Source organism: Zootoca vivipara, chromosome 3 (genome assembly GCF_963506605.1).
Source record: "Zootoca vivipara chromosome 3, rZooViv1.1, whole genome shotgun sequence".
NCBI classification, from domain to species: domain Eukaryota; kingdom Metazoa; phylum Chordata; class Lepidosauria; order Squamata; family Lacertidae; genus Zootoca; species Zootoca vivipara.
Genome location: NC_083278.1, coordinates 89,976,293 through 89,999,444, shown reverse-complemented (window position 1 = coordinate 89,999,444; position 23,152 = coordinate 89,976,293). Strand labels below are relative to the sequence as shown.

General features: G+C 42.4%; 1 protein-coding gene across 1 annotated transcript in view; it reads left to right on the top strand.

Moving 5' to 3' along the window:
- The window catches only part of CNIH3 (cornichon family AMPA receptor auxiliary protein 3), a 58,292-nt gene extending 41,145 nt beyond the window's left edge, over positions 1–17,147 (top strand). Inside the window, exons 4-5 of the mRNA XM_035110676.2 lie at positions 16,184–16,296; positions 16,915–17,147. Coding sequence (XP_034966567.2) covers positions 16,184–16,296; positions 16,915–17,062 — 261 coding nt within the window. The 3' untranslated portion in view covers positions 17,063–17,147. The remainder of the gene's footprint in view (positions 1–16,183; positions 16,297–16,914) is intronic.
- The last annotated feature ends 6,005 nt before the right edge of the window (positions 17,148–23,152 follow it).

The window sequence follows — 23,152 nt, the reverse complement described above, 5'->3', positions numbered from 1 at the left end:
ATGAAAGATTTCACCTTAAGGTCTTTTTGTGAAAATGATTGGTTCAACCCATGACAATTAAAAAAAAAAGGAATTGTAAAACTTCACTGACTAGTCACATTGGAAGGAAAGAACTCCAGCAAAACTGACTATACTGTTGATACTTACTTGGAGGCCAAGGTTCCCCCATGCTATTTATGTGTGTGGTTAGATGGGACTAGCAATGTGAGGACCCCTCCAGGTGTCTTTTGTATTGCGTATTCATTGTGGTTTGAGCTTATGGGGCAATCACAAGCAATCCCACTTTCAATACTATTTGTGCCTGCAAAAGTTTTGTGGCACTCATACCACTTCCTTTCCAATCAGTGCATATCCTGTAACTTCCTGCTGAAACGCCCCAACTTTTCATATCACGAATGTTTGGGTGTGGGTGTGTCCTGCTTTGGTTGTTCTATTGCCCTTCAGATAGCAATAATGAGGTAGCTTCGGGGGACGCATCGCAGAACAACTAATGAAACAGAATAAAAGCACCTTTGTTGCACTAATGGGTCAGGATATACCTGCAGTTATAATACCAGTCTGGAAGGGTCCTAATACTCAGTATTCTTACTCAGAAGCAATTCCCGCAGACTTCAGAGAGTTCTAAGTCTGTGTAACTATACTTATTTAAAAATGCACCCAGTCCTATTTGAAAGCCTCTGGGTTCACAATAGGTTTAGAAATACACTGAAAATGTATAAAACACTGTACTGTAAATTAAAAACAATTGGGGGGAAAAACTGATCTGCTTAATCCTAAAGAGAAAGGCTTTGTCCCACACTCTGCAGAGACTTTTAGGTGAAGGAGCATGGGTGCACCCAGCATGGGGCAGGAGGGGGCAGCTGCCCCTCCCTAGACAAGCAAAAAAAGGGGGGAAAGCTCCTGCGCAGCAAAAAAAACAGCCGGCAGCGGAGAGCGGAGTTGCAGTGTTCATCCTCAGTGTGGACCATTCCCTGGGACAGGGAAGGATTGCTGGGTCACCTCTGTTGGTTTTTGCATCGTAAAGGTTCCCTCTAAGTCCCTTTCTAGCCAGCAGCTAAATCACTCTAATCCTAGTTACATTGTTTTGCTTTTGTTATTGTTGCTTGATTATTTTACTCTCGTAGCTGCTAGTTTATGCTCGCCTTGCATAAAGAGTAAATAATGCTCTATAATAATCAGTAGTAGTAATAGTAGTAGTAGTAAGAATGGTGATGATAATAATAATAATAATAATAATAATAATAATAATAATAATTTAATATAGAAAATAAATAAATAAAATTCTATCAATAATAAATTATATTCTTCAAATCTCCAGTAAATTGTCGAGATTACTAAATGACCTTTGGCCTAATTACTTAACCTAATCTTAGAGCTGTACCACAGTGAAGATAGCCTGCTTTGCATGCAGAAGGTCCCTGGCATCTCTAGGTAGGATTGGGAATCTTCTTTATGAAACTTGTAGGTTCAATCCCCATATGGGAGAGCCGCATATTATTGCATTACAGGGGGTTGGACTAGATGACCACTAGGACCCCTCAATCTCTGAGGTACTTTTCTGGGCAGAATAGTAGTGCTATTAACACCAAGGTTGCAGGTTCTATCCCCATATGAGAAAGCTGCATATTATTGCGTTACAGGGGGTTGGACTAGATGACCCCCAGGGTCCCATCAAAACTTTGAGGTACTATTCCTGGGTTGACAGGATAATAGTGCTGATAACCCCTATGATGCAGGTTCAATCCCCATTTGGGCAAGCTGCATATTATTGGTTGGCAGGATAGTAGTGCTGATAAAGCCAAATTTTTGCAGGCCCAATCCCCATATGGGATAGGTGCATGTTCTTGCATTACAGGGGGTGGGACTAGATGACCAGCAGAAGCAGATGTAGCTTGGGGGTCGCTTAACACCATAATCTTCAACATTCTCCTCCGGTGAGAGTACTCCTTAATTTTCCTATATCTTTAAAATATGTGGTTATTGAATTCAGTTTTGTTCCCGGTGAAGAGTTTGTGTAGCACAGTAGTCTGCTTTAACCAGTGTGCATGGTGGCAGGACTGTATATGCATTACTATGCCACACAACTGCTGGTTTGTTTAGTCCAGGTACGTAAAAAGGCCGCACCAAACAAACCTCAACATTTTCTTCAAACCCAAGAAAAATGATATTAGTATAAGACATGTAATTAGAATAGAAATTTTAAAAAATTCAAGCAAATAATTGTAATAGCTACCATATAACTACCGTAATAAAACACTGCTATAATTATATTTAATAAAATTTTGGTTTCATTCGCCTTTTCCGTGCTGAAATGTCACAACCTGGATGACCATGGCTTGCCCCCTCCCTAGATTTGTTCCTGGGTACGCCCATGTGAAGGAGGGGAAGGGAAACATCCATTGGACAAGCTTGCCTTCTACTCACACAATATTGGATATGATTCTGTGCTTTTGACAAATGCTCCAGAATGTTTGTGGACCACTGTCCACTGTTGCTGCATGAACAGGACTTTCTCTGATGTTGCATTTGCATTGCCAGGACCTTTGCAACAGCCCATTCCTGAAGCAGAGACAATCTGATCTTCATATGTTCCTTCTGCTCTCTGCAAATAGCAATGGACTTACCTCTTTAAGTAGGTGCATGAGACAGACACCGACTCCGAGGCCCAATTTAATTGTGGTGTCAGCTGTGCAAGAACTCTCAAATGTGTATCAGACCATTGGCTCACCTAGTTCATATCATTTGACTGGCATCAGCTTTCCGAGTGTTCAGGCTGGAGTCCTTCCTAGACCTGACCGCAGATGCCAGACATTGTACCTTGGACTTGCTGCATGCAAATAATTTGCTGTGTTTCTGAGCTACGACCCTTCTCCCTAAAGAAAAACTTACTTGTGGGACATACTGCACATCTCTTTTAAATTTGGTTGTCTCACTTATGTGTCCAGCATTAGTACACCAGGTTTCCAGCACCTGGGGGGGTGAACTGTGTTTCTTATGAGGAATGGTAGATGAAGTTGCATACATTTAGCCTGGATAAGAGGAGATGGAGAGAAGACATGATCGCCATCTTCCAATATCTAAAGGGCTGTCACAGGAAAGATGGAGCAAGCTTGTCTTCTCCTGCTCTGGAACGTAGGACTCAAACCAATGGCTTCAAGTTGCAAGAAAAGAGATTCCAACCAAACATCAGGAAGTACTTTCTGACAGTAAGAGCAGTTCAACAGTGGAACTATTTCCCTCGGGAGGTTGTGGACTCTCCTTCCTTGGAGTTTTTCAAGCAGAGGTTGAATGGCCATCTGTCATGGATGCTTCAGCTGAGATTCACACCATAGCTGTCAAGTTCTCCCTTTTTTAAAGGAAATTCCCTTAGGCTTCCTCGCGAGAAAAGGGAAAACTTGACAGCTATGGATTCACACAGTGCATGGGGTTGGACTAGATGACCCTCGTGTTCCCTCCCAACTCTCCCTATTCTGTGATTCTATGTGGAACAAGTTTTCCTTGTGCTCCCCGTGTCACTTTTATACCTGCCCTGGATTATCAGCTAGTAGAAATGAAGCTATTTGAAGTCCTGGCAGTAGGAAGATGCATTTTGGCAATTTTACTGAACAGAGCTCAGGAGATATTCTTAGGTTTGATGAATTACCCCCGTGACAAAAAACATAATGAGAACAGAAAATGGCCCACCCTGGGTCCCCTCCATTGACAGTGATTGTAACAGAGATGGAGTGAGTGCACTTTGCCTGCACTCATTAGAGTCCAAAGATGGCTGCCTTGTTAGCGACTTTTCACTCTCTGCAATCTTTCTTACAGTGGATAATGCTTTCCCCATTCAGACCTCCTCTATATCATGACACTGCTGAGTCTGACTCATTGGATGGGCCACAGGAAACCTGTAGAAGGCTCCTCCAGCAGTGTGATTAGTAGCAAAACCCACATCAAGAGGCAACAGAGATGAATTGTGAAGACTTACTAGCACGTGGAAAGTAAGAAAGAAAGAAAGAAAGAAAGAAAGAAAGAAAGAAAGAAAGAAAGAAAGAAAGAAAGAAAGAAACAAACCCTTTGCTGCAGCTCTTCAGGCAATCGTTCAATTCATATTTTAATAGCTTAAATGTCCTATGAGACAATGGCACAGATAGCATGGCCTGGCAAGCTCTGCTTGAGACAAAGTGAGAGCTATATTTAGGGTTTCTATTTAAGCCACTTGCTGTGTTGCTAACCATGCAAGACTTGTAAATAGTTCTTTTTATTTTATTTTAAGGAAGTTCATGGGCAGTTAAAAAGAAACAAACCACCTTGATTTTTTATGTTTTATATTTTTGATTATAACAAGAAAACTAAAAGAGGCAATTGCCCCCCCCACTGTATTATCAGTTGCAATAAACTAAAGTAAATGGTAATAAGTTCACACATATAAAATAGAGATGGATTCCTGGAGAATACTAGAAATTAATATTCCTTTTACTCAGTTGCAATCCCACCTGTCTTCCATCATGGAACCTGAGGCAGCAGGTATGTGGTTCCCAGGTGGTCCCCATCCAGGCACCGACCAGACCTTGCCCTGCTTAGCTGCATCATGCGCCCAGGCTCCCAGTATGGCAGTAGTATTTGTCAGGTGGTGCAGGATTTGACTAGATGCCATCTGCATTTGCCAGAAAGGGATACTAAGCAGTAAAGGTACCAAGCTTAGAAATTCTAGCTGCGTTAATTAGTTTGTCCTAATCCTATGGTACCTTGTGTTCATGATGGATGAGGGGGGGTTATGACCGTTATACTTTCCCGTATGCTTCAATTTCCACCCTGGTGGCAGAGAGGAAACTGGAGAACAGTACTCCTAAAGCACATATTGTTGATCTTCAGTGGAAATGTTTGATACGCTTTAAAAACTAATTTAAAACATAATACCGGTAAAGCATCTTACGTTTCTTTCACAGCAATTTTACAAAATAAAAATTAAGAAGGGTTAAACCTCCAGTGGATTCATATTTTTCTAAAATACAACTGCAAATTGTAACATAATATATTGATGTTATAATAGAAACAATATAAGGATATATCCTGCCAACCTAGCAGTTCGAAAGCACGTTAAAATGCAAGTAGATAAATAGGAACCGCTACAGCGGGAAGGTAAACGGCGTTTCCATATGCTGCTCTGGTTTGCCAGAAGTGGCTTTGTCATGCTGGCCACATGACCTGGAAGCTGTACGCCGGCTCCCTCGGCCAATAATGCGAGATGAGCGCGCAACCCCAGAGTCGGTCACGACTGGACCTAATGGTCAGGGGTCCCTTTACCTTTACCTTTACCTTAAGGATATATTATACTGATGTTTGTTATAAAGGAAAACAAATGTACATGTAAGAGCTCTGCCAATGATATATATATCAATGTAATTTTTACCCATGATGTATGGAAGTGAGAGCTGGACCATAAAGAAGGCTGATCGCCGAAGAATTGATGCTTTTGAATTATGGTGCTGGAGGAGACTCTTGAGAGTCCCATGGACTGCTAGAAGATCAAACCTATCCATTCTGAAGGAAATCAGCCCTGAATGCTCACTGGAAGGACAGATCGTGAAGCTGAGGCTCCAATACTTTGGCCACCTCATGAGAAGAGAAGACTCCCTGGAAAGATGGAGGGCACAAGGAGAAGGGGATGACAGAGGATGAGATGGTTGGACAGTGTTCTTGAAGCTACCAACATGAGTCTGACCAAACTGCGGGAGGCAGTGCAAGACAGGAGTGCCTGGCGTGCTCTGGTCCATGGGGCATGAAGAGTCGGACACGACTAAATGACTAAACAGCAACAACAATTTTTACCCATACCGTGGGCTCATGGTTGACTTGCTCCAGGCAAACCACAAGCTATAACCAGCTTGTGGTTTGTCTGGAAGAAACAAACCATGAACCTGGGTTCAGAAAATACACTAAGCCACACAGCTTTAGGAACAAAGTGGCTGCAATCTCTTCTTTGGGATCCTGTGCTTTCATACTCCAGATAACCCATAGTTTGGTTTAGCATGATGTGCAAACTGACTGGTTGTAAGAAATTTGCTCTAGTCTCCCAGCAACCACTTGAATATCCCAGAATAGATAGACTGGTGGTGAAAGCATTACAGCACTGCAAATAGCTTATCTTTTGCCCTCCCTCTCCAGGTGCTAAATGAAATATGAAAATAGAGCGTATCCCTGGAGTGTTGCTGTTCCAGGTGTGAGACCTGAATCCTGACAGCAAGTCTCTTAATGATAGCCCAGATAATATCCCTTGTTTTCTTCCTGTTTATTTTTCTTCCTGTATTGTGAGTTCATACTTTGCTGTTTGGGTCTGTTTGCCCTAGAAATGACTTGAGAACATATTGCAAGCTATATGCAGACAGTTTTTTAGGTTTTTTTTTTAATTGCTGGAAAGGTGTGCTTTTCTTTAAAAAAACTGCTCTGGGAAAAACACAACAGTTCAGCTATAAGCAAAAGAACCAACCAGAATATTTCTGCTTAGTTTCCCTTCAGTTGGTTTTTTTTTTTGGTTACACATTTAAAGAGTGTGTGAATGGTGTTCAATTTATGGTGGTCTTAAACTTTGAAATTATTATTTGTATACTTTTCTATAGCCGCAGATCTCAGGGTGGTTCACAACATAATAGCATATCACAATGTAATAACACAAAGAAATAAAGTAATAAGAAGCAAATTGCCTCTGAATATGAAGCTTTCATTCTTGTTGGCAGACCTATCCTGTGCTAATGGCCCTCACACCAGACATATCAATAAGACATTCAGACTCAGATGAGAAGAGGACATCTGATATTTTCATGGTAATATAGCACATAGATAAAGAATGCTTGAGTACCTGTGTCCCATATGGGGGTGCTCTTTTATCAACTAGAAACATCTAAGGATACTGCCTGTACCAACTTACCAGGGAGTAAGCCCTATTGGACTCAATTGAAGTTACTTTTGAGTAGACATGCATACAGTTGCTCTGTAAATCAATTAAAAATTGCTTTCAAGCTCATTTTGAGGGCCATGAGGGCTAGCAACCTACTTCTCTTAAAATGAAAACAGAGATTCCCTGAAAACTAAGTTGTGTGAGTTTTGCTCTTTACTGTACTTGCCTAGAACATGTACTGTCCTGGCTGTAAGCAAAAATGTAATCCAATAAACGGGAACAATTATAGCAACCTCTGTTGCATTACAACCGTATACAAGCCTACTCAAAAGTAAGCCCCAATGATTTCATTGGGACTGACTCTCAAGTTAGTGTGCATAGATGTGCAGCCTTAGTCAGAAAGAGATGAGCTTGAGTTTTTACCAAGAAGACAGAATGAAGTCTTGTTGCTTATTGAGAAAGTTGGACTAGATGCCCCTTGAGACACTTCCAGATTGCCTGTGATTCTGGGTGAACTCTGAACTCAAGTCCTGAAGACAAGTTCTATTAAGGCATTGTTTCTGTTCCTAACATGTTTATCACCAAAAACAAAATTTCAATTGGGCTAAAAATACACCAAGTACAAAACTTCTAGCTAGTTCATGGAAATCCTTTCCCCTTTATTCTTTCATGAATGATTTATTTTTGGACTATTTCTGTAAAGTGTCCCTCACTTGTCAGAAGAGAAATGGAGCAATTTGCTGTTTATGTAAACTGCAGAGCTGTTGCAAGATTGCAGAGTCACTGAAAAGAGGTATTCTCTCTCTTCCTGCCCCTATGATATGGATGAGGCCCAGAGGGAGACAACCTTTTCTGCAATGGCTCCCTGTTTGTGGAATGCTCTCGCCAGATCGACTCACCTGGCACCTTCGTTACATATCTTTAGGTGCCAGGCAAAAACATTCCTCTTCTTCCAGGCCTTGAAAGGTGGTATAGGAATAATAATGGTGGCAGACAGAGAGGTGGAGGGAAATAAAGTGCTTTTGAAAGGCTTTGGAGAAATCAGCTTACAGAAGCTTCTTCCATGGTTGCAACCAGGTTCCTTTCCCACGTCCAAAAATTAATCTCATTGCCAGCAAAAAAACGTTTACAGCTGTACCTTGGTTCTCGAACACCTTGTGACTCAAACGTTTTTGCTCCCAAACACTGCAAACCCCGAAGTGAGTGTTCTGGTTTGCGAACGTTTTTTGGAAGTCGAATGTCCAACATGGCTTCTGATTGAGTGCAGGAAGCTCCTGCAGCCAATCGGAAGCATAGCTGCCAAGTTTCCCCTTTTCTCGCGAGGAAGCCTATTCAGCATAAGGGAATTTCCCTTAAAAGAAGGGAGAACTTGGCAGCTATGATCGGAAGCCACGCCTTGGTTTTTGAACGTTTTGGGGAAGTCGAACGGACTTTTGGAAGAGATTCTGTTTGAGAACCAAGGTGCGACTACTTCACAATGTATGAATCAAGGATCCTTTTGCCTTGAGTATATCTCTTGTGCAGCAACAACATCATCATCTTGGAGAAAACTTGGTGCTTCTCTGCACCTTTTCCAACAGGGAGTGGGCAGTGTGGTGTAATAGAGCAAGTGATAGACTAAGGCAAGTGGGGAACACTTGCCCTGGGGGCTGAATGTGGCACTTAAAGTCCCTCCATTAAGCCATTGACAATCACCCAAAGCTACACCCCATACCGGTCCTGTTTCACACCCTCCTTGAGTATTTTTGCCTGGCTGGAATGTGTTTTTGATCTCTAATGTATGCCTCCTGCTTGCCTAGATGGAGGAAAGAGAGGAATGTTTGAGTGTGTGTAGAAACTAGTCTACTGTACATAGCTAACAATTACATGCATTGCTCTAAACCAGTGGTTTTTAACCAGTGTGCCGTGGCACCCTGGGGTGCCTTGAATGATGGCCAGGGGTGCTGTGAGCAACACTGGACTCTCCCTTTTCCTTTCCTTCCCTCCCTGCTTGGATGCCCTCTCACATATCTGCATCCCAAAGGCTTACATGGCTGTTTGTTGCAGCAGCTCTGGCTACAGGTTCCCCAGGCAAATGGTGCCTCTGGAGCTGGCCAGGGGGGTGCTTCCCAGGCCCCTGTGGGGCAGTTTGAGGAGGCACCTCTCTTTGGGGTGGGGTGGGCATCTCAGAGATCAGGGGGAGCAGCAGTGGCTGCCCAGAGGACTCCCAAGGAGAGGGGAGAGGAGAGGATGCCGACGGAACACTCCACAAGGGAGGGTGTATGAAAAGCGGTGAAGGGCTGTCGGCTCTGCAGGCAAGGGGTGATATAACTGTGCTTCTGAGCCCCACAGTAGTGCTGCAGAAAGAATGTAGTTGGTCATGGGAGCTGTGGACTCAAAAGGTTGAAAACCTCTGCTCTAAAGACTTTTGCCTCTGGCCCCACCCACCATTGCAATGTGGCCATTAAAAGGTTACCTAGAAGAGAAGGAGGCCCTCAAACATTCCTTGAATTTGGTAAGGAGAGTTGCCCTGTCTCAGTTAGAAATGGCAAAATAATATTCTGTATAATAATTTCCAACAAGTTGGTTAGAGGTTGTTGAGAGCCTATGGTACTTTCTGATGAGATAGCGAAAAGGTGATAGCAATTTCCTGCAAAGTGCTAATTTGTGACTGTTCTTTACTGGCAAAAATGTAATTACACCCTATGCTGTTGTGGAGAGAAAATGCAATAATGATGGGAATTGTTTCTTTTCAAATAATTTGACTGATTCTCTGTACAACTAAAGAGATAAATAAAGTAATTACTTGTAAATTACATGCATTAGAAAAGTTAACCTAGCTTGTGGCTCATTTAAAAAAAATTAAAGACATATTTCAGGGAAGTTTTGTGCAAACATCATCACTATTATCTAGTTTTATAGCACTCACTTGGCAGTTGTGTGTCCTTGGGAACCTGGCTTGGTCCGAAGTTCATGCAAAGATGTCACAATCTGCAAGCTTTAGTTCTTAGCATGACATCAAAGCAATGGGTCTCAAACAGATCACTTTCAGCAGGGAAATAGGCATTAATTAAAGCTAAGCTTAGTGGTAACTATTTTACTGCCTTGCAAGGAATTATAATGTGACTACTCAGATGAAATGGATTTCAGATGTGGAACTGAAAATCCATCCTTTTTGTCTGTTCTGGACACTTAATATCTCCATATTTTAAGACTATATCTTGAGGTGGTCCAGTAAGTAGGAGCACCATAGAGAGAATGGGAGTAGCAGAGATGGAAGTGCTGAGATATCTGTGAAGGACAGAGAACAGCTGTGAAGTGTGTATGTGGGGGTAGAAATGGAGAATATGAGTGCAGAAAGACTTTGGTATGGAGCAGGCATCCCCAAACATGGCCCTCCATCTGTTTTGGGACTATAATTCTCACCATCCCTGACCACTGGTCCTGTTAGCTAGGGATAATGGGAGTTGTAGTCCCAAAACAGATGTAGGGCTGAGTTTGGGGGTGCCTGGTATGGAGGAATATAAAGTAAAGGAAGGTATCTGAAAGATGGGGGTACAGGGAGATCTGTCTGGTAAATAAACAGACAAATTGGAATAGCAGTAGAGATGGTGCTGATATGATAGGTCAGTGCTACTGAAAGAGAAGAGGGAATGAGAAATAAGACTGCAGTGCAAAATAATCTGTATGGAAAGAAAGGGTAACATAAGATTGCTGATATGTGTTCATGCAAATAGAGAAGGCAATGAAGTGGAGCGGAGGGAGAGAAAAGTATGAGAGTTAACCAGGAGAATTCAGAGGGGTATGTATTTGGGCAGAAAGGGAAGGGCGGGTGGAGTGGGGTGGAGCTGAGGATGCACTCCCTCAACACGCTCATTGTTGCCACTTACCTTGGTGGTGCAGGGTAGCGGCCAGGTCAGAGCAATGTGCATTTCTTCCAATGCATCCTCACAGTCGCAACCTTACTACCAACCTGCCCTGCCCCATCCAGGTAAGCTATAGTAATGCGGGTGTCAGGAGGGCAGCTCTGTTGCTCTACCCTACTACACCAGCCATTACTAGAGCTAGAGCTGTAGCTAGAGCTATCGAGCTATAGATATATTTGCTTGTCTGTTCAGAAGTAAATCCCATTGAGTTTAGTGGGCCTTACTTAACTGAAATATAGCTGTACGATGTGCTGTAATATTGAAGTTCTTCTGTGTGGCTGTGATCCATCAAAGCAGTAGCATTTCTTTATGCATGTAGCCAAGACCACCCCAAAGGTATGTGGCAGGGATAGCAGTGGTTTGAAAACCTATATAAAATATATAAACCAAACGAATGAAAAATATCCCAATTCCCATTCAGCTCAGGCTCCCAAAAAGCACCTCTCACACAAAAAAATTACACCGCTTCTAAAAATGCTTAGGTTTGGCTTTGGCAAATCTCTAAAAAAAAAAATCTGTGTGGCAGACACCAAGTTACCCCCCCCCCCCAATACCAATGCAGTACTAGTTGAATGCAATGCCTGGGTGCAATTTTAAATAAGTGCACTTCATTGATTTTAAAGGTTACTTAGGGACATTGGTGGGAAGCCTTTCTTAACTATCCAGCAGTTAATAAACTTCATGGATAAAAATCAGGTTCTGTGCCTTAAATTCTATCTGAAAAACAAATCAGTGCTGATGATTGAGTACTTGTGCAATATGTTTCCAGCAAATAATCCCCTATTCAGTAGGTAGTTAATACATTTTGGTACCACACATAGAGTACCGGTATTTAACTGGAATAATCCATTATGAAAAAGGGTCTAGTGGAACTTGGATCTGTTATCTTGAAACTGCTGCCAAGAATTGTCTGTGAAAGCCATGTTTTCTTTTAAGCATGCCCACCATATATGGGGAAAGGTCCCTCTTTTCTTTGATGGATATCCCATCTATTAACATTAGTATAGGTGAAGATGGACCACATTTGTTTTTTAGTCTCTATTTGCTGTGGTGGTTGTAGGTTTGTTTTAACGGTGCACATGCAATGTTCCCAAGCATTTTAAGGTCTACAGCATAAAAAGGGAGCTGCCACCATGTGCATCCCAGCTGGGTGCTTATTCCAGTTCAGTGCACACATTTTTAAAGTGCTGCTACTTGCTTGTATCATCCGGTTTCTTTTGCTTCCCCTTGCTTGCTCTAAACCTATCCTGCTTGTGGTCTATAGCTTGCAATTAGCACCACTTAATAGCTGTTAAATAGGGTAATTGGCTGTTATCCTCACAGAGGTGTTCCTTTAGCAGCTGATATTTCTCAATGAGCCCCAGCTAACAGTCCTTCAGCTCTAAGAGGAAACCCAAAGTGAAATTCAATTATTTCCTTGCTCTGAAAATCATGGTTCCTTCCTGTCCTGTAAGGATTTTTCATGGGCTGGGGAATAAAATTTCACATTATCTGTTTTAGTAAGCAATGTAGAACAAATCACAGCAGATCACAGATTTCCACAGGGATATTTTGTAGACATTTTCACTTTCCAGAAAGAGATGATGAAGACTTAAAATGTTGTTCACTAATTGGCTTGTCCTCCTGCAGTGTTACCATATGTGAGTAGAAAGAGTTGAAATGCCAACTAAAAAAATAGCTGAGGAAATTGATGGTCCATAGATGGTCTGAGGGAGGTTCTTACTCATTTTCTGCTGACTCTTAATATGGCATTCACATGCCTTCTTCAAGATTCGTTCAAGAAGCAGTTCTGAGCCTTATTGGGAAAGCTGGGTTTCACTCTCTTGGGATCTCATGATGGTAATGGTGAAGAAGCTGGATTTATTTGCCACCATTACTGCTATATGTTAGGTATGATTGTGTGTTCTTACCTGGGCTCAGTCATACTCAGTACCAGATATGTGCCACTTGTGCTCCACTACTGTCTGACCCAGGCATAGGCAAACTCGGCCCTCCAGATGTTTTGGGACTACAACTCCCACCATCCCTGACCACTGGTCCTGTTAGCTAGGGATGGTGGGAGTTGTAGCCCCAAAACATCTGGAGGGCCGAGTTTGCCTATGCCTGGGTTAATTGTTCAGAGCTCACTTGGGAACCAATCCTAAACTCAGTTCTTCACAGTTCTGCAAAAAGTTGTGATTTGCTCAGTGGCAAACACCAGATCATGGCTATGATGTGCCACATGTGTTGGACCCTGAGGTACTGCGTGTATAATCCTGAACTGGACCAGATAAAGTGGTTCAGTGTAGATACTAAGTCATCTAACACCACTGTGTGTGGCTTCTCCAAGACCAAATTTGAGACTGCCTCTGCCAGCTCAGGTAGGAATGTTGTTGCGCACCCTAACACAAACCCGTACTTCTTTGAATGCCCACACCATACCTCAGATTTTCTGGCTTGGAGTGACACACACAGATTTTTTTAAATAAATAAATAAATAAATCCTGCTCTTTCGTGTAGATCTGGTTTATCAGAAAACTTACATTCTAAAAATTATTTTATAGGGGGGAAAAAAGCTATGCACACAGCTGAACAAATACCTGTGTGTATGCTCACAACAGACCTCAGGTTTTTGGAATTTATGGTGAGTGGAGAGGTACTAATTAAGAGAAGGGCTGCGGGTGGCGCTGTGGTCTAAACCACTGAGCCTCTTGGGCTTGCCGATCAGAAGGTCAGCGGATCGAATCCCCACAATGGGGTGAGCTCCCATTGCTCTGTCCCAGCTCCCGCCAACATAGCAGTTTGAAAGCATGCCAGTGCAAGTAGATAAATAGCTACTGCTGTGGTGACAAGGTAAACAGCATTTCCGTGCACTCTGGTTTCTGTCACGGTTTTCCCTTGCCTTGAGTATATCCCTTTTGAAACAACAAGCATCACCTTGGAGAAGACTTGGTGCTTCTCTGCACCTTTTCCAACAGGGAGTGAGCAGTGTGGTGTAATAGAGCAAGTGATAGACTAAGACAGGTGGGGGACACTGGCCCTGGGGGCTGAATGTGGCCCTCAAAGTCCCTCCATTAAGCCATTGACAATCACTGGTTTCTGTCACGGTGTTCCGTTGTGCCAGAAGTGGTTTAGTCATGCTGGCCACATGACCCGGAAAGCTGTCTGTGGACAAACAACAGCTCCCTCGGCCTGAAAGTGAGATGAGAGCCACAACCCCATAGTTGCCTTTGACTGAACTTAACCATTCAGGGGTCCTTTACTAATTGAGGGGAGGGAACAACAACATCTAGTGTGAAAATATCCCACTAACATTACCCACAAGCATGGATAAGAAATGTGGAGGTGTATGGACACAGCCCTAGGCTTTGTTTTGTATAAATTTTCTTTGAAAGAACTTGGTTTGTAGGTACTATTAACACTGCTGGGTCTGCCACCATAATGATCACATCTTGCCTTGTGTCTATTTTCTTTTTGTTGAGAGTATCTTCAGTATGTTATATCGTTCACAGATGATAAATCATGGCACAGTTTCACAGTACAGGGTCCAGCCACTGGTAATAACTTATCACCACTGAACTTTCCTTTTCCTTTATTGCATAGTTGCAACCTTCTCAGCAAGAAAGATTAATTGTGGTCACAGATAAAAAGCGTTTTAATGGTGGCCATCTATCAAATGAAGTAACCCAATATTTAAAGGTTTTAGCAGTGATTGCAATAGATTTCAACAGATGGACTCCCCCACTCTGCCCCTTAAAACAGTTGTATTTAACATTCTATTACCCATTCCCAACCCCTCAGAAAATGGCAGGATGGAAATAAAATCACAGTATCAAAGAACACTATACAAGATAATAAAAACAGTCATTTTGAGAAAGTATTTGACATTGTGGGATGTTAGATCCCTGCCCCTTTAAACCACTGCTGTGGGCTGGTATGCTGATAAGAGTAAAAGATGACCCTTTGGGGAAGAAAAGAGAATTTGAAAAGTTATTCCATTAGAGGCCGTTTTAAAGACTTTCTAGCTAGATTACATAAAATTGTATCATTTTGTACACTGCTCAGTTTTATTTGTGATAAAGGCAACCCCCTAATTGTGTTGGGGTTGCATTGCAAGGCACTGCATGTTCAAGTGAAAGTGTTTATATTTGAAACACAATTTTAAAAGTCTGAAAACATCCAGTTCTGCCCTCTCTGCAGCCCACCCATTTTTGTGATGATTTTGTGACGTTTTCAGATCACTTCCAGGTGTGATGCCCATGTTTATGCCCATGTGTGCAGTCGTGCACATATTGAACTGGCATAAATGGGGTTTTCACTGTATATAGGTTTGTTTTTGTCTGGCTTTTTTTTGGTCTGACCTTTTCAGGTCACTTCTAGGTTTGGCACCTTGTGCGACTGTGCATCAACCGGACACCTGTCAATTGGTTTTTGCCTGTATAATGTTTAAATTAGCTCTTAGAGGCAGGCTTCAGAGGTCTCTGAGAGAAAGAGGAGTCTGAAGATTAGCTTTTAAAAATGTTCTTTATGGCCTCTCCATTTGTCTGATGTGTAGAATATACTACTGGAAGGCCACTTGTGACAGACTGTAGGATTTGCTACACACAACACTTCCATGTGAGGCTAAGTCAGGTCATACATTGTTTATCCAAACATTAATGGATGGCCAGCAGCCCAGGTTCCCTCATGCTAAGTGCTTGTGTCTCAGACATAAACTAATGCTGTGTGCTCTGCAATGTATGGAAATCTATCTTGACATAACTGGGTAAGGCATCAGGCCCTGTCAGGCCTGAGCTCTAGGGAGTGGTCTGAGCTGACCCACGACTGAGTCTCTCCCCCTCTGAGTCTCTTCCTCCCCCTCTGGCTGCTTCAGAGCCACTGCTGCTCCCTGTGCTTGGCGAGGTGGACGTCAGGATGATGGGAGTCACCCTTACAGTAGCAATATAAGGTTTCACCAATGCCTGGTCCCTAGTATCCGGTGGAAACTGATAAAGTCATTGACCTTTTCTTCAGCATTTCCCCTACTCTGCTTCTTTGAAAGGGCCCGAATAGTTGCACCAGCACAGGTATACGGTACATAGTAATACTTCAACAATGAAACTTGTCAGTTTCCCACACATAGCAGATAATCTTGGATTCCCCCCCCCAGGTACTTTTCAAATGGCTAAATAACTTCTTAGTATAAGTAGAGGAAGGTGTAGGCTGGTTCCAGGAATTCTCTTGCTCAGGATCCCAATAATCATTGCCTTTCATCACCCAAATAGGCCTTGGCAGATGGTGTAGCAGAGTGTGAGATTTGTAGGTGTGGCTCATTTTCTGGCAAGGTGGTTTAAACAACAACCACAACAACAACCACAACTTAGAGTTATTATATCCAACAACTGTACAATCCTTTCTGTTTTCTTTTTCCTGTTCCCAGCTAGTATTGCCAGAATATTCGATCCATAGCCTTTTCTGTATAATGTTTCTGTGTGCTCAAGAATGGCTGACCCTTGGCTTGAATATTCCTCTGCTTTTCTATCACTTCTGGAGGTAAGTCATATTTCTGCTTGGAAGTTCATTGTTTCCCCTGCTGCAACTGTCACTTCCAGAGAAGCTTAGATAGGCTAGTTTTACGTAGCCTTTTGGTTTAAGTAATCCAGGAGGCTTTGAAGGCAGACTGGATTCTCCTGATATTTCCCCCTTTTCTCTCCTTTAGAACAATAATCACACAGTCTTGTAAAAGGTAAAAATTTGCCCACTTGGAGTACCAAAAATTTGCCCACTTGGAGCAGCTTTGTTCAGGCAGGCTTAAAATGATAGTTCAATTACAAAGACATACTTAAGTCTAGCTTAAAATGGAGCCTGAGCTTGGAGCACAGACTTAGCAGATGTTCTACATTGTTGGCAGAGCGGGAAAAGGAAGAGGAAGAGAGCGTGGCCTGGCAGGCAGGATACCTGTCAGTGCACAGGGAGTTGTCTCTCACAGAGTCCTTTCTAGCAAACTTACAGGAAAACTCTGTCAGCTTCAGCTCCTATCATGTGCCTATCTAGCAAAACATGAATTGTTGGCTTGACTGCCTTTTAAATATCCCACAGGCCCTAGCTTCTCGTGACAAATGGCTTGTGTATAGGCTTTTCCTTCACCAGGTGTTTCCTTTCCTTTTCCAGGTATTTTCACTGTCCAGCAGACAGTACGGAGCTAGCATATGACCCTCCTGCAGTAATGAATGCAGATACCTTGATCTACTGCCAAAGAGAAGCCTGGTGTAAACTAGCTTTCTATCTCCTCTCATTCTTCTACTATCTTTACTGGTAAGCTTGGTCTCACTTCCCTCAAGGAGACTGGTAAAGACCTTAGACTGAGGAAAGGTGGGCAAATCTCGGTGCTCCAGATGTTGTTTGAGTACAGCTCTCATTGTCCATCCTGGAGGCCCACATCCCTGTCTTAGAGGGTGGATCTGGAAGGCCACTGATTTCCCCACAGGTGCTTTATAGGGTAGAGCGATTGTGGGTGGACAGAGAGTGGGGAACATCTATAGTTATTGCAGCTAAGAACAACACTTAACAAAGAACAGGCAGGGCAATACTGTTTGATGAGACTTTCAGATTCTTTGTGTGAACCTCTGATACTCTATGAATGTGTAGCGCAACAATAAATGAGTAACTATTTCCTGTAGCAGTCTATACATTTTAACATGCTCCTGGTTTTGAGTCATCGCAGAGTGACACACACAGAGTACTGTAAAACGACTGGGCACACCCAAGTGACCATAATGGAAGGAAGCTAGCAATAATGGAAGGTGTGTTTATAAGCGAGGGGTTTCCATGTGGAAACTGATGGTGTGCTTCAGAATGAGAGATTCCCCTCCCCCCCCAGCCACAGACATAAGAGCTAATGAAAGACCATTAGAACATGTGTTGCATCAAAACTCCTTCTCTGAGGCAGCAGTGACCTTGATTTGCCCAAATGTACAACTTCCTAGCCAATTATCAATGAAGGTATTAGTTCATTTTCTTGGGCACTTTTAGGGTCTAGCCAATTAAGCTTTGAAGTGCCATAAAGCAGTGGTCCTCAACCTTGGGCCTCCAGATATTTTGAGACTGCAATTCCCATAATCCCTGACCACTGGTCCTGCTAGCTAGGGATCATGGGAGTTGTAGGCCAAAAACATCTGGAGGCCCAAGGTTGAGGACCACTGCCATAAAGGAGGTAGAGCAGTGTTTCTGAGGCTGCATACACACTCCCATTTAATCTGCATCCACCACTGGTTAGGGAAATGTTGTACACATGACCTTAGCCACAATCTATATCTATCCTGTATCTGCCCTGCTTGCTTCTTATGAAATACTGCATTTTGATGCATTTTCCCTCACCCAGCTAGCTCTGATCCAAATTGAGAAAAAGAATAACCTAGTTACGGTTTAAGATGGTAACGTGTACACAGCCTAAGAAGCTGCTTTTGCCCCTTATTCCATTGCACTGCCACAGCCCTACCTTAGTTGTGTGCCACAAGTCCTAACACACTTATTTTGTGAGCTGTTAATACATCAGGATGTGTGCTCATGCTTCATTACCTGAAGAAAGCTACCATGTATAAAAGCAGCAAAACACTTTTTCTGGCAACAATACCTTTTATAGATTATATAATCTGCCCATTAACCTCCGCAGACTGTTTATAAGCAAAGTCAATTTGGAAGGAGTACAGTGAATAAAGTTAAACTGCTGACTGTTCTGAAATGGGGACTTAGGAGGGTGTTTGGCAATGCAAGGAGGACTGAATTCAAGGAAGAGGAAGTGGAATGACAGAACACTGCCCGGATTGCGAATAGGTTGAGAGAAGAACCAAGTTACCTGTCGGAGAGGCTGAACCAGAGGGGATAGCAACAGATCCACGTGTTCTAAACATGTATCTGCTCCAAACATGTAGAGAATAGAGAGCACAATCAGTTTTTTTTAAACAGCAGAAGGAGTGAATGGTTGCAGAGCACAGGTTCCTTCCCTCCCCTGCCACACAATAAGTTATTTTCCACCTTAACCAGGCTGGTGTCCCTTTTGCTGCTAAGACCAGACCCATCTCCTACTGAAAGGTTCCTCTTTGGACATGTCTGAAGGTACGTGATTTAGCAATCTTGTGAAGCAATTTGGGTCTGGGTGTGCTCAGTCGGGACGCCAGCTCAGAACACCATGCATGTTGTCCTGAGCTCCATAGAAGAACAGTTTTAATATAAAATAGGGTTTTATAAAGTATAAAAACATAAAACTGCACACAGAGGTCTGCTCATGTCTAATTTGGCTGTCGCCAGAGCATATCCTTTAGAAGTGTTATACAAAGCAATAGTTTTTAATTAGGTGTGAGCTTGTGTGTATTTAAAAGGACTCCACTGTTTAGCAATGGCCAGAATTTCATTATTTATGGCTCTTTTCCAAAGGAGAAAAAAACCCCTCTCATTAATCTTCATTTTTCTTGCATTGCAAGGGAAAGGGCGGGGGAGGGGGAAAGCAGCAACATTTAAATAGAAATCCTGCCCGTACGTCTGGGAATTGCTGGCAGAAATTTCAAAGATCAAACACACTACTGCAAAAGGTTTCTTCTTAGTATCAGACAAAGCAGAATTTCAGGCATGTCTTGGAAATGACTGGGGAAACAGTAAAAATAAAATATATCCTGCATGTTTTCCCATTCTCCTTGTAAATCCATCATAATTTGGATATAATATGGAGTTGCCAAAAAGGAGCAGGTTTCACATACAGAGCAAGGAAAGAAATGGGACTTCAGAGTCATCATAAGGGGAAAGGGTTAGGAAGCTAAACGAGGTGCTGCAATATTCAAAGGGATCTTTTCATACTGCACCTTTTCTCTTTATATACAGCATGATCTACTCTCTAGTGACTTCCTAATTCAAAGAACCCGTTAAAGACTGGAAACCACAAAGGGTAGAGATTAAAGACAAGCTGGTCTACAGTCACACTTGCTATAAGAAGCACCACAAAGAAATGGAAGCTTTGAACCAACCACCATACTGGATGTAAAAAGGGGGGAAATCACTAGAAGTTGAAAAACTTGAAAGTAATAGATGGCTGAACAAACTGCTTCTCCTGCTTACCATTCTGTGTTTTGCATCCTTTGGGATTTCCAATTCCCCAGCATGAACAAAACAGATACGACTATTGAATATGGCTTCAGCTGCATGTGACGGGAGCAAAAGATTCTGTCATATTACTTTATCATCAGACTGTAACTCCCAAAAGGAGGAAGATTTGTTACTTACCCCTTTTTTCACAGAGGGGCTTGTAAAGCAAGGTGGCTGCCTACAGAAACTGACCAAGAAGATTGCTGTGAAGTTTTGATGTGTGATTCTCTGCTCCCAGAGTATAATCAGTTGCTGGACACAAGCTGGGAAATACCTGGCTAAATTGCTCTTTGCAATTCACATGCCTGAGGAAGAAAAGATGCATCTTGTCAATTAGAACACACTGGCAGAAACGCGTTCAAATTAGGCACACAGCCATCCTCACTTAAAGGCTTTTCTTGTGGTTGATCCTCCAGTGGTTTGTAGTAGCATGTCCAAGCACTGCTGAACCAATCCAGACATGCTGCAGTCAATAGTACTAGTCCGTTTTTTATGATGACACAATTATGTCAAGCATCTTATATAGTATAATATTTCCTCTACTGGAGGAAAAATACTAATAACACACGAAGGAATGGTGTGGCAGAATGTTCTGCAATACAGACTGCAAAAGTACCGCATTACTTTAGTCTGCAGTCTTGTCATGTGGTCTTAGTTGTATGGTGCAACAGAACCTAAAGTTAATGGGACTATTCACATACCCCCCCCCCCCAAAGCATATTGAATAGATGTTGTAGAGCATAGTAATAAATGGTGATTATTATTAATTTTTGTATACAAGATTTCTAATTTCATCTGAGATATCGTAATTAGGTTGGCCAATGTGGGCTGTATGTTTCTGCTGTGTATCCACACACACACACATTTCTTATACAGTGGTACCTTGAGTTACAAATGTCTCAGGTTACAAACGCTTCAAGTTACAAACTCCACTAACCTGGAAGAGTTGCCTCGAGTTGAGAACTTTGCCCCAGGATGAGAACGGAAATCGTGTGCCAGCGGTACAGCAGCAGCAAGAGGCCCCATTAGCGAAAGCACGCCTCTAGTTAAGAACAGTTTTAGGTTAAGAACGGATCTCCGGAACAAATTAAGTTCGTAACTAGAGGTACCATTGTATATATTTTATTTATTTAACAAAATTTGTAGACTGCTTAATCGATAAAGCCTCTATGCACACTTTTTTTTATGTGTGTCTCCAAGAGTGTAGACTTCATGCTATTGTCTTTAAAGTTGTAATCCCTAACACTTTCCTAGGGAGTAAACCCCACTGAACTCAGTGGAACTTACTTCTAATATGCTTAAGGGTGCTCTGTATGGAATAGATTTTCAATTTGTACTTCAGTTTTTTGAACTACAATTCTTTGGCATAAAATATAATCTAATTTGTTACCCAAGATGTGCACCCTTACATTAAAAAATACACAATTAAGGTGGGTCAGGGGGGAAAGGGGGCAATTTCTTCAGTCTTCTGCCTTGCACTGTTGCTGTGGCCAGTATGCCAAGCTAAAAATCTCAACAGGGTGCTGCTGCCTGCCCTGAAAGGAAGGAGAGACTGTAGTAAATAACCTGGTGGTGGAAGCCTCTCTTTTCCCATGAATTCAATGAAGAGGAGATCGACTAACAGCACAGTCCTATGCATGTCTATTCAGAAGTATGCCCAAATGAGTTCAGTTGGTCTTACTCAGGTAAGTGGGCACCCTATATGGTCTCAGCCTGAGGGTTTCAGATGAGTGTTTATTGTGGGATCAATACTTCTCATGCATGCAGGTTTTATGCAGCATCCATATAACGGTGTTGGCATCAAAACTCCCCCCCTGTCCTATTTAATGTAGATTTCTGGGAGAAATTTGATTAAATGACTCATTGGTGGTATCTTAAAGGTCTGTTTGCAATATTAAGCCTCTACCTGGAACTACCATAAGTCTGCAATACTGTGCAAGCTTACCGGTACTTGGGAGCAAATGTCACACCCTCAAAATAAACATGCATGGGATTATGCTGTACAGCTAAATGTGAATGGTGAGCCAACTCCCATTGGATCAGGTAGAAATTGGAAAGCTATCCCATTGACCTCAATGAGGTGGTAGCAATTCAGAATATTTTGCTTTGGTTAAAGATAAAAAGCAATTGATTGAATCCCAGTACATATTATTGGCTTGAAAATCAGGAACGTTGGTGCAGCCACCATATGGGGGGGGGCTTAGGTCCCTCCACATGGCAAGTCTGCTGTATGTAACCATCACCCAGTTGACTAAAATGTCATCTTTCTGTTGTAAATCATTGCAAAGTTCAGTTAACAGTATGGCAACAATTGCCTCGGTAAGGTAGCTTCTCCAGTAAGTTTATTAAAGATGGCAATAATCAGAATCTTCTTTTTGGGGCCGCTTGAAGTAAAATGATAACAACATTTTCTTAAAATACATTTTATTATTGTGAATGATGCACATATTCTGAATAGATAGCTCTTTCTGTGAATGGCTGGATCAATAGCTGAATAATGCCTCACAAAATGCCACACACAATTACCTTCAAATAAACCCCACAGAATTAAACATGACTTACTTCTGAGTAGATATGCATAAAATTGCACCGTTGGGCTGCAGTCCTGTACCCATGTACCTGGAAGTAAACCCTGCTAAACTCAGTGGGTCTTACGTCTGAGCAGATGTGTGTAGGCTTGCACCAGGCACGGCCAAACTCGGCCCCCCAGATGTTTTGGGACTACAACTCCCACCATCCCTAGCTAAGAGGGCCAGTGGTCAGGGATGATGGGAATTGTAGTCCCAAAACATCTGCTGGGCCGAGTTTGGCTATTCCTGGCTTGCACTGTTAGTGTATCCATCTTGTTTGTAGGGAAGGTGGGGAACAGATTATGCCTGGCTGAAAATAAGGGTGGAATCCAGGTGTGATTTCTAGCCTGGGTCATGCACTTGCTATTTTTATGTTAATAAAATAAATAAATGATTGTGAGCTGCTTCTAACCTGTACTCTCTTGCAGGTGCAAGTCCACTGAGGTGCTACACTGAGCAAATTTCCAAAGAGCTTGGATTAACGACTATGTACTCACATTATGAGTGAAATAGCAAACCGCCTTGGCCTTGCATCAGCTTCCATACATTTCTTTAGTTGCAAGGCTGGAAACAGCCCCTCCAATGGAATGCTGTTCCCCATTCTTCTAGCCTTACTCTGTACTTCATTTAGTCACAGTAATTGCACTGATCATGAATAAAATGTCATTGTTCTGACTGGTTTGATTCCCAATACGTACGTCAAA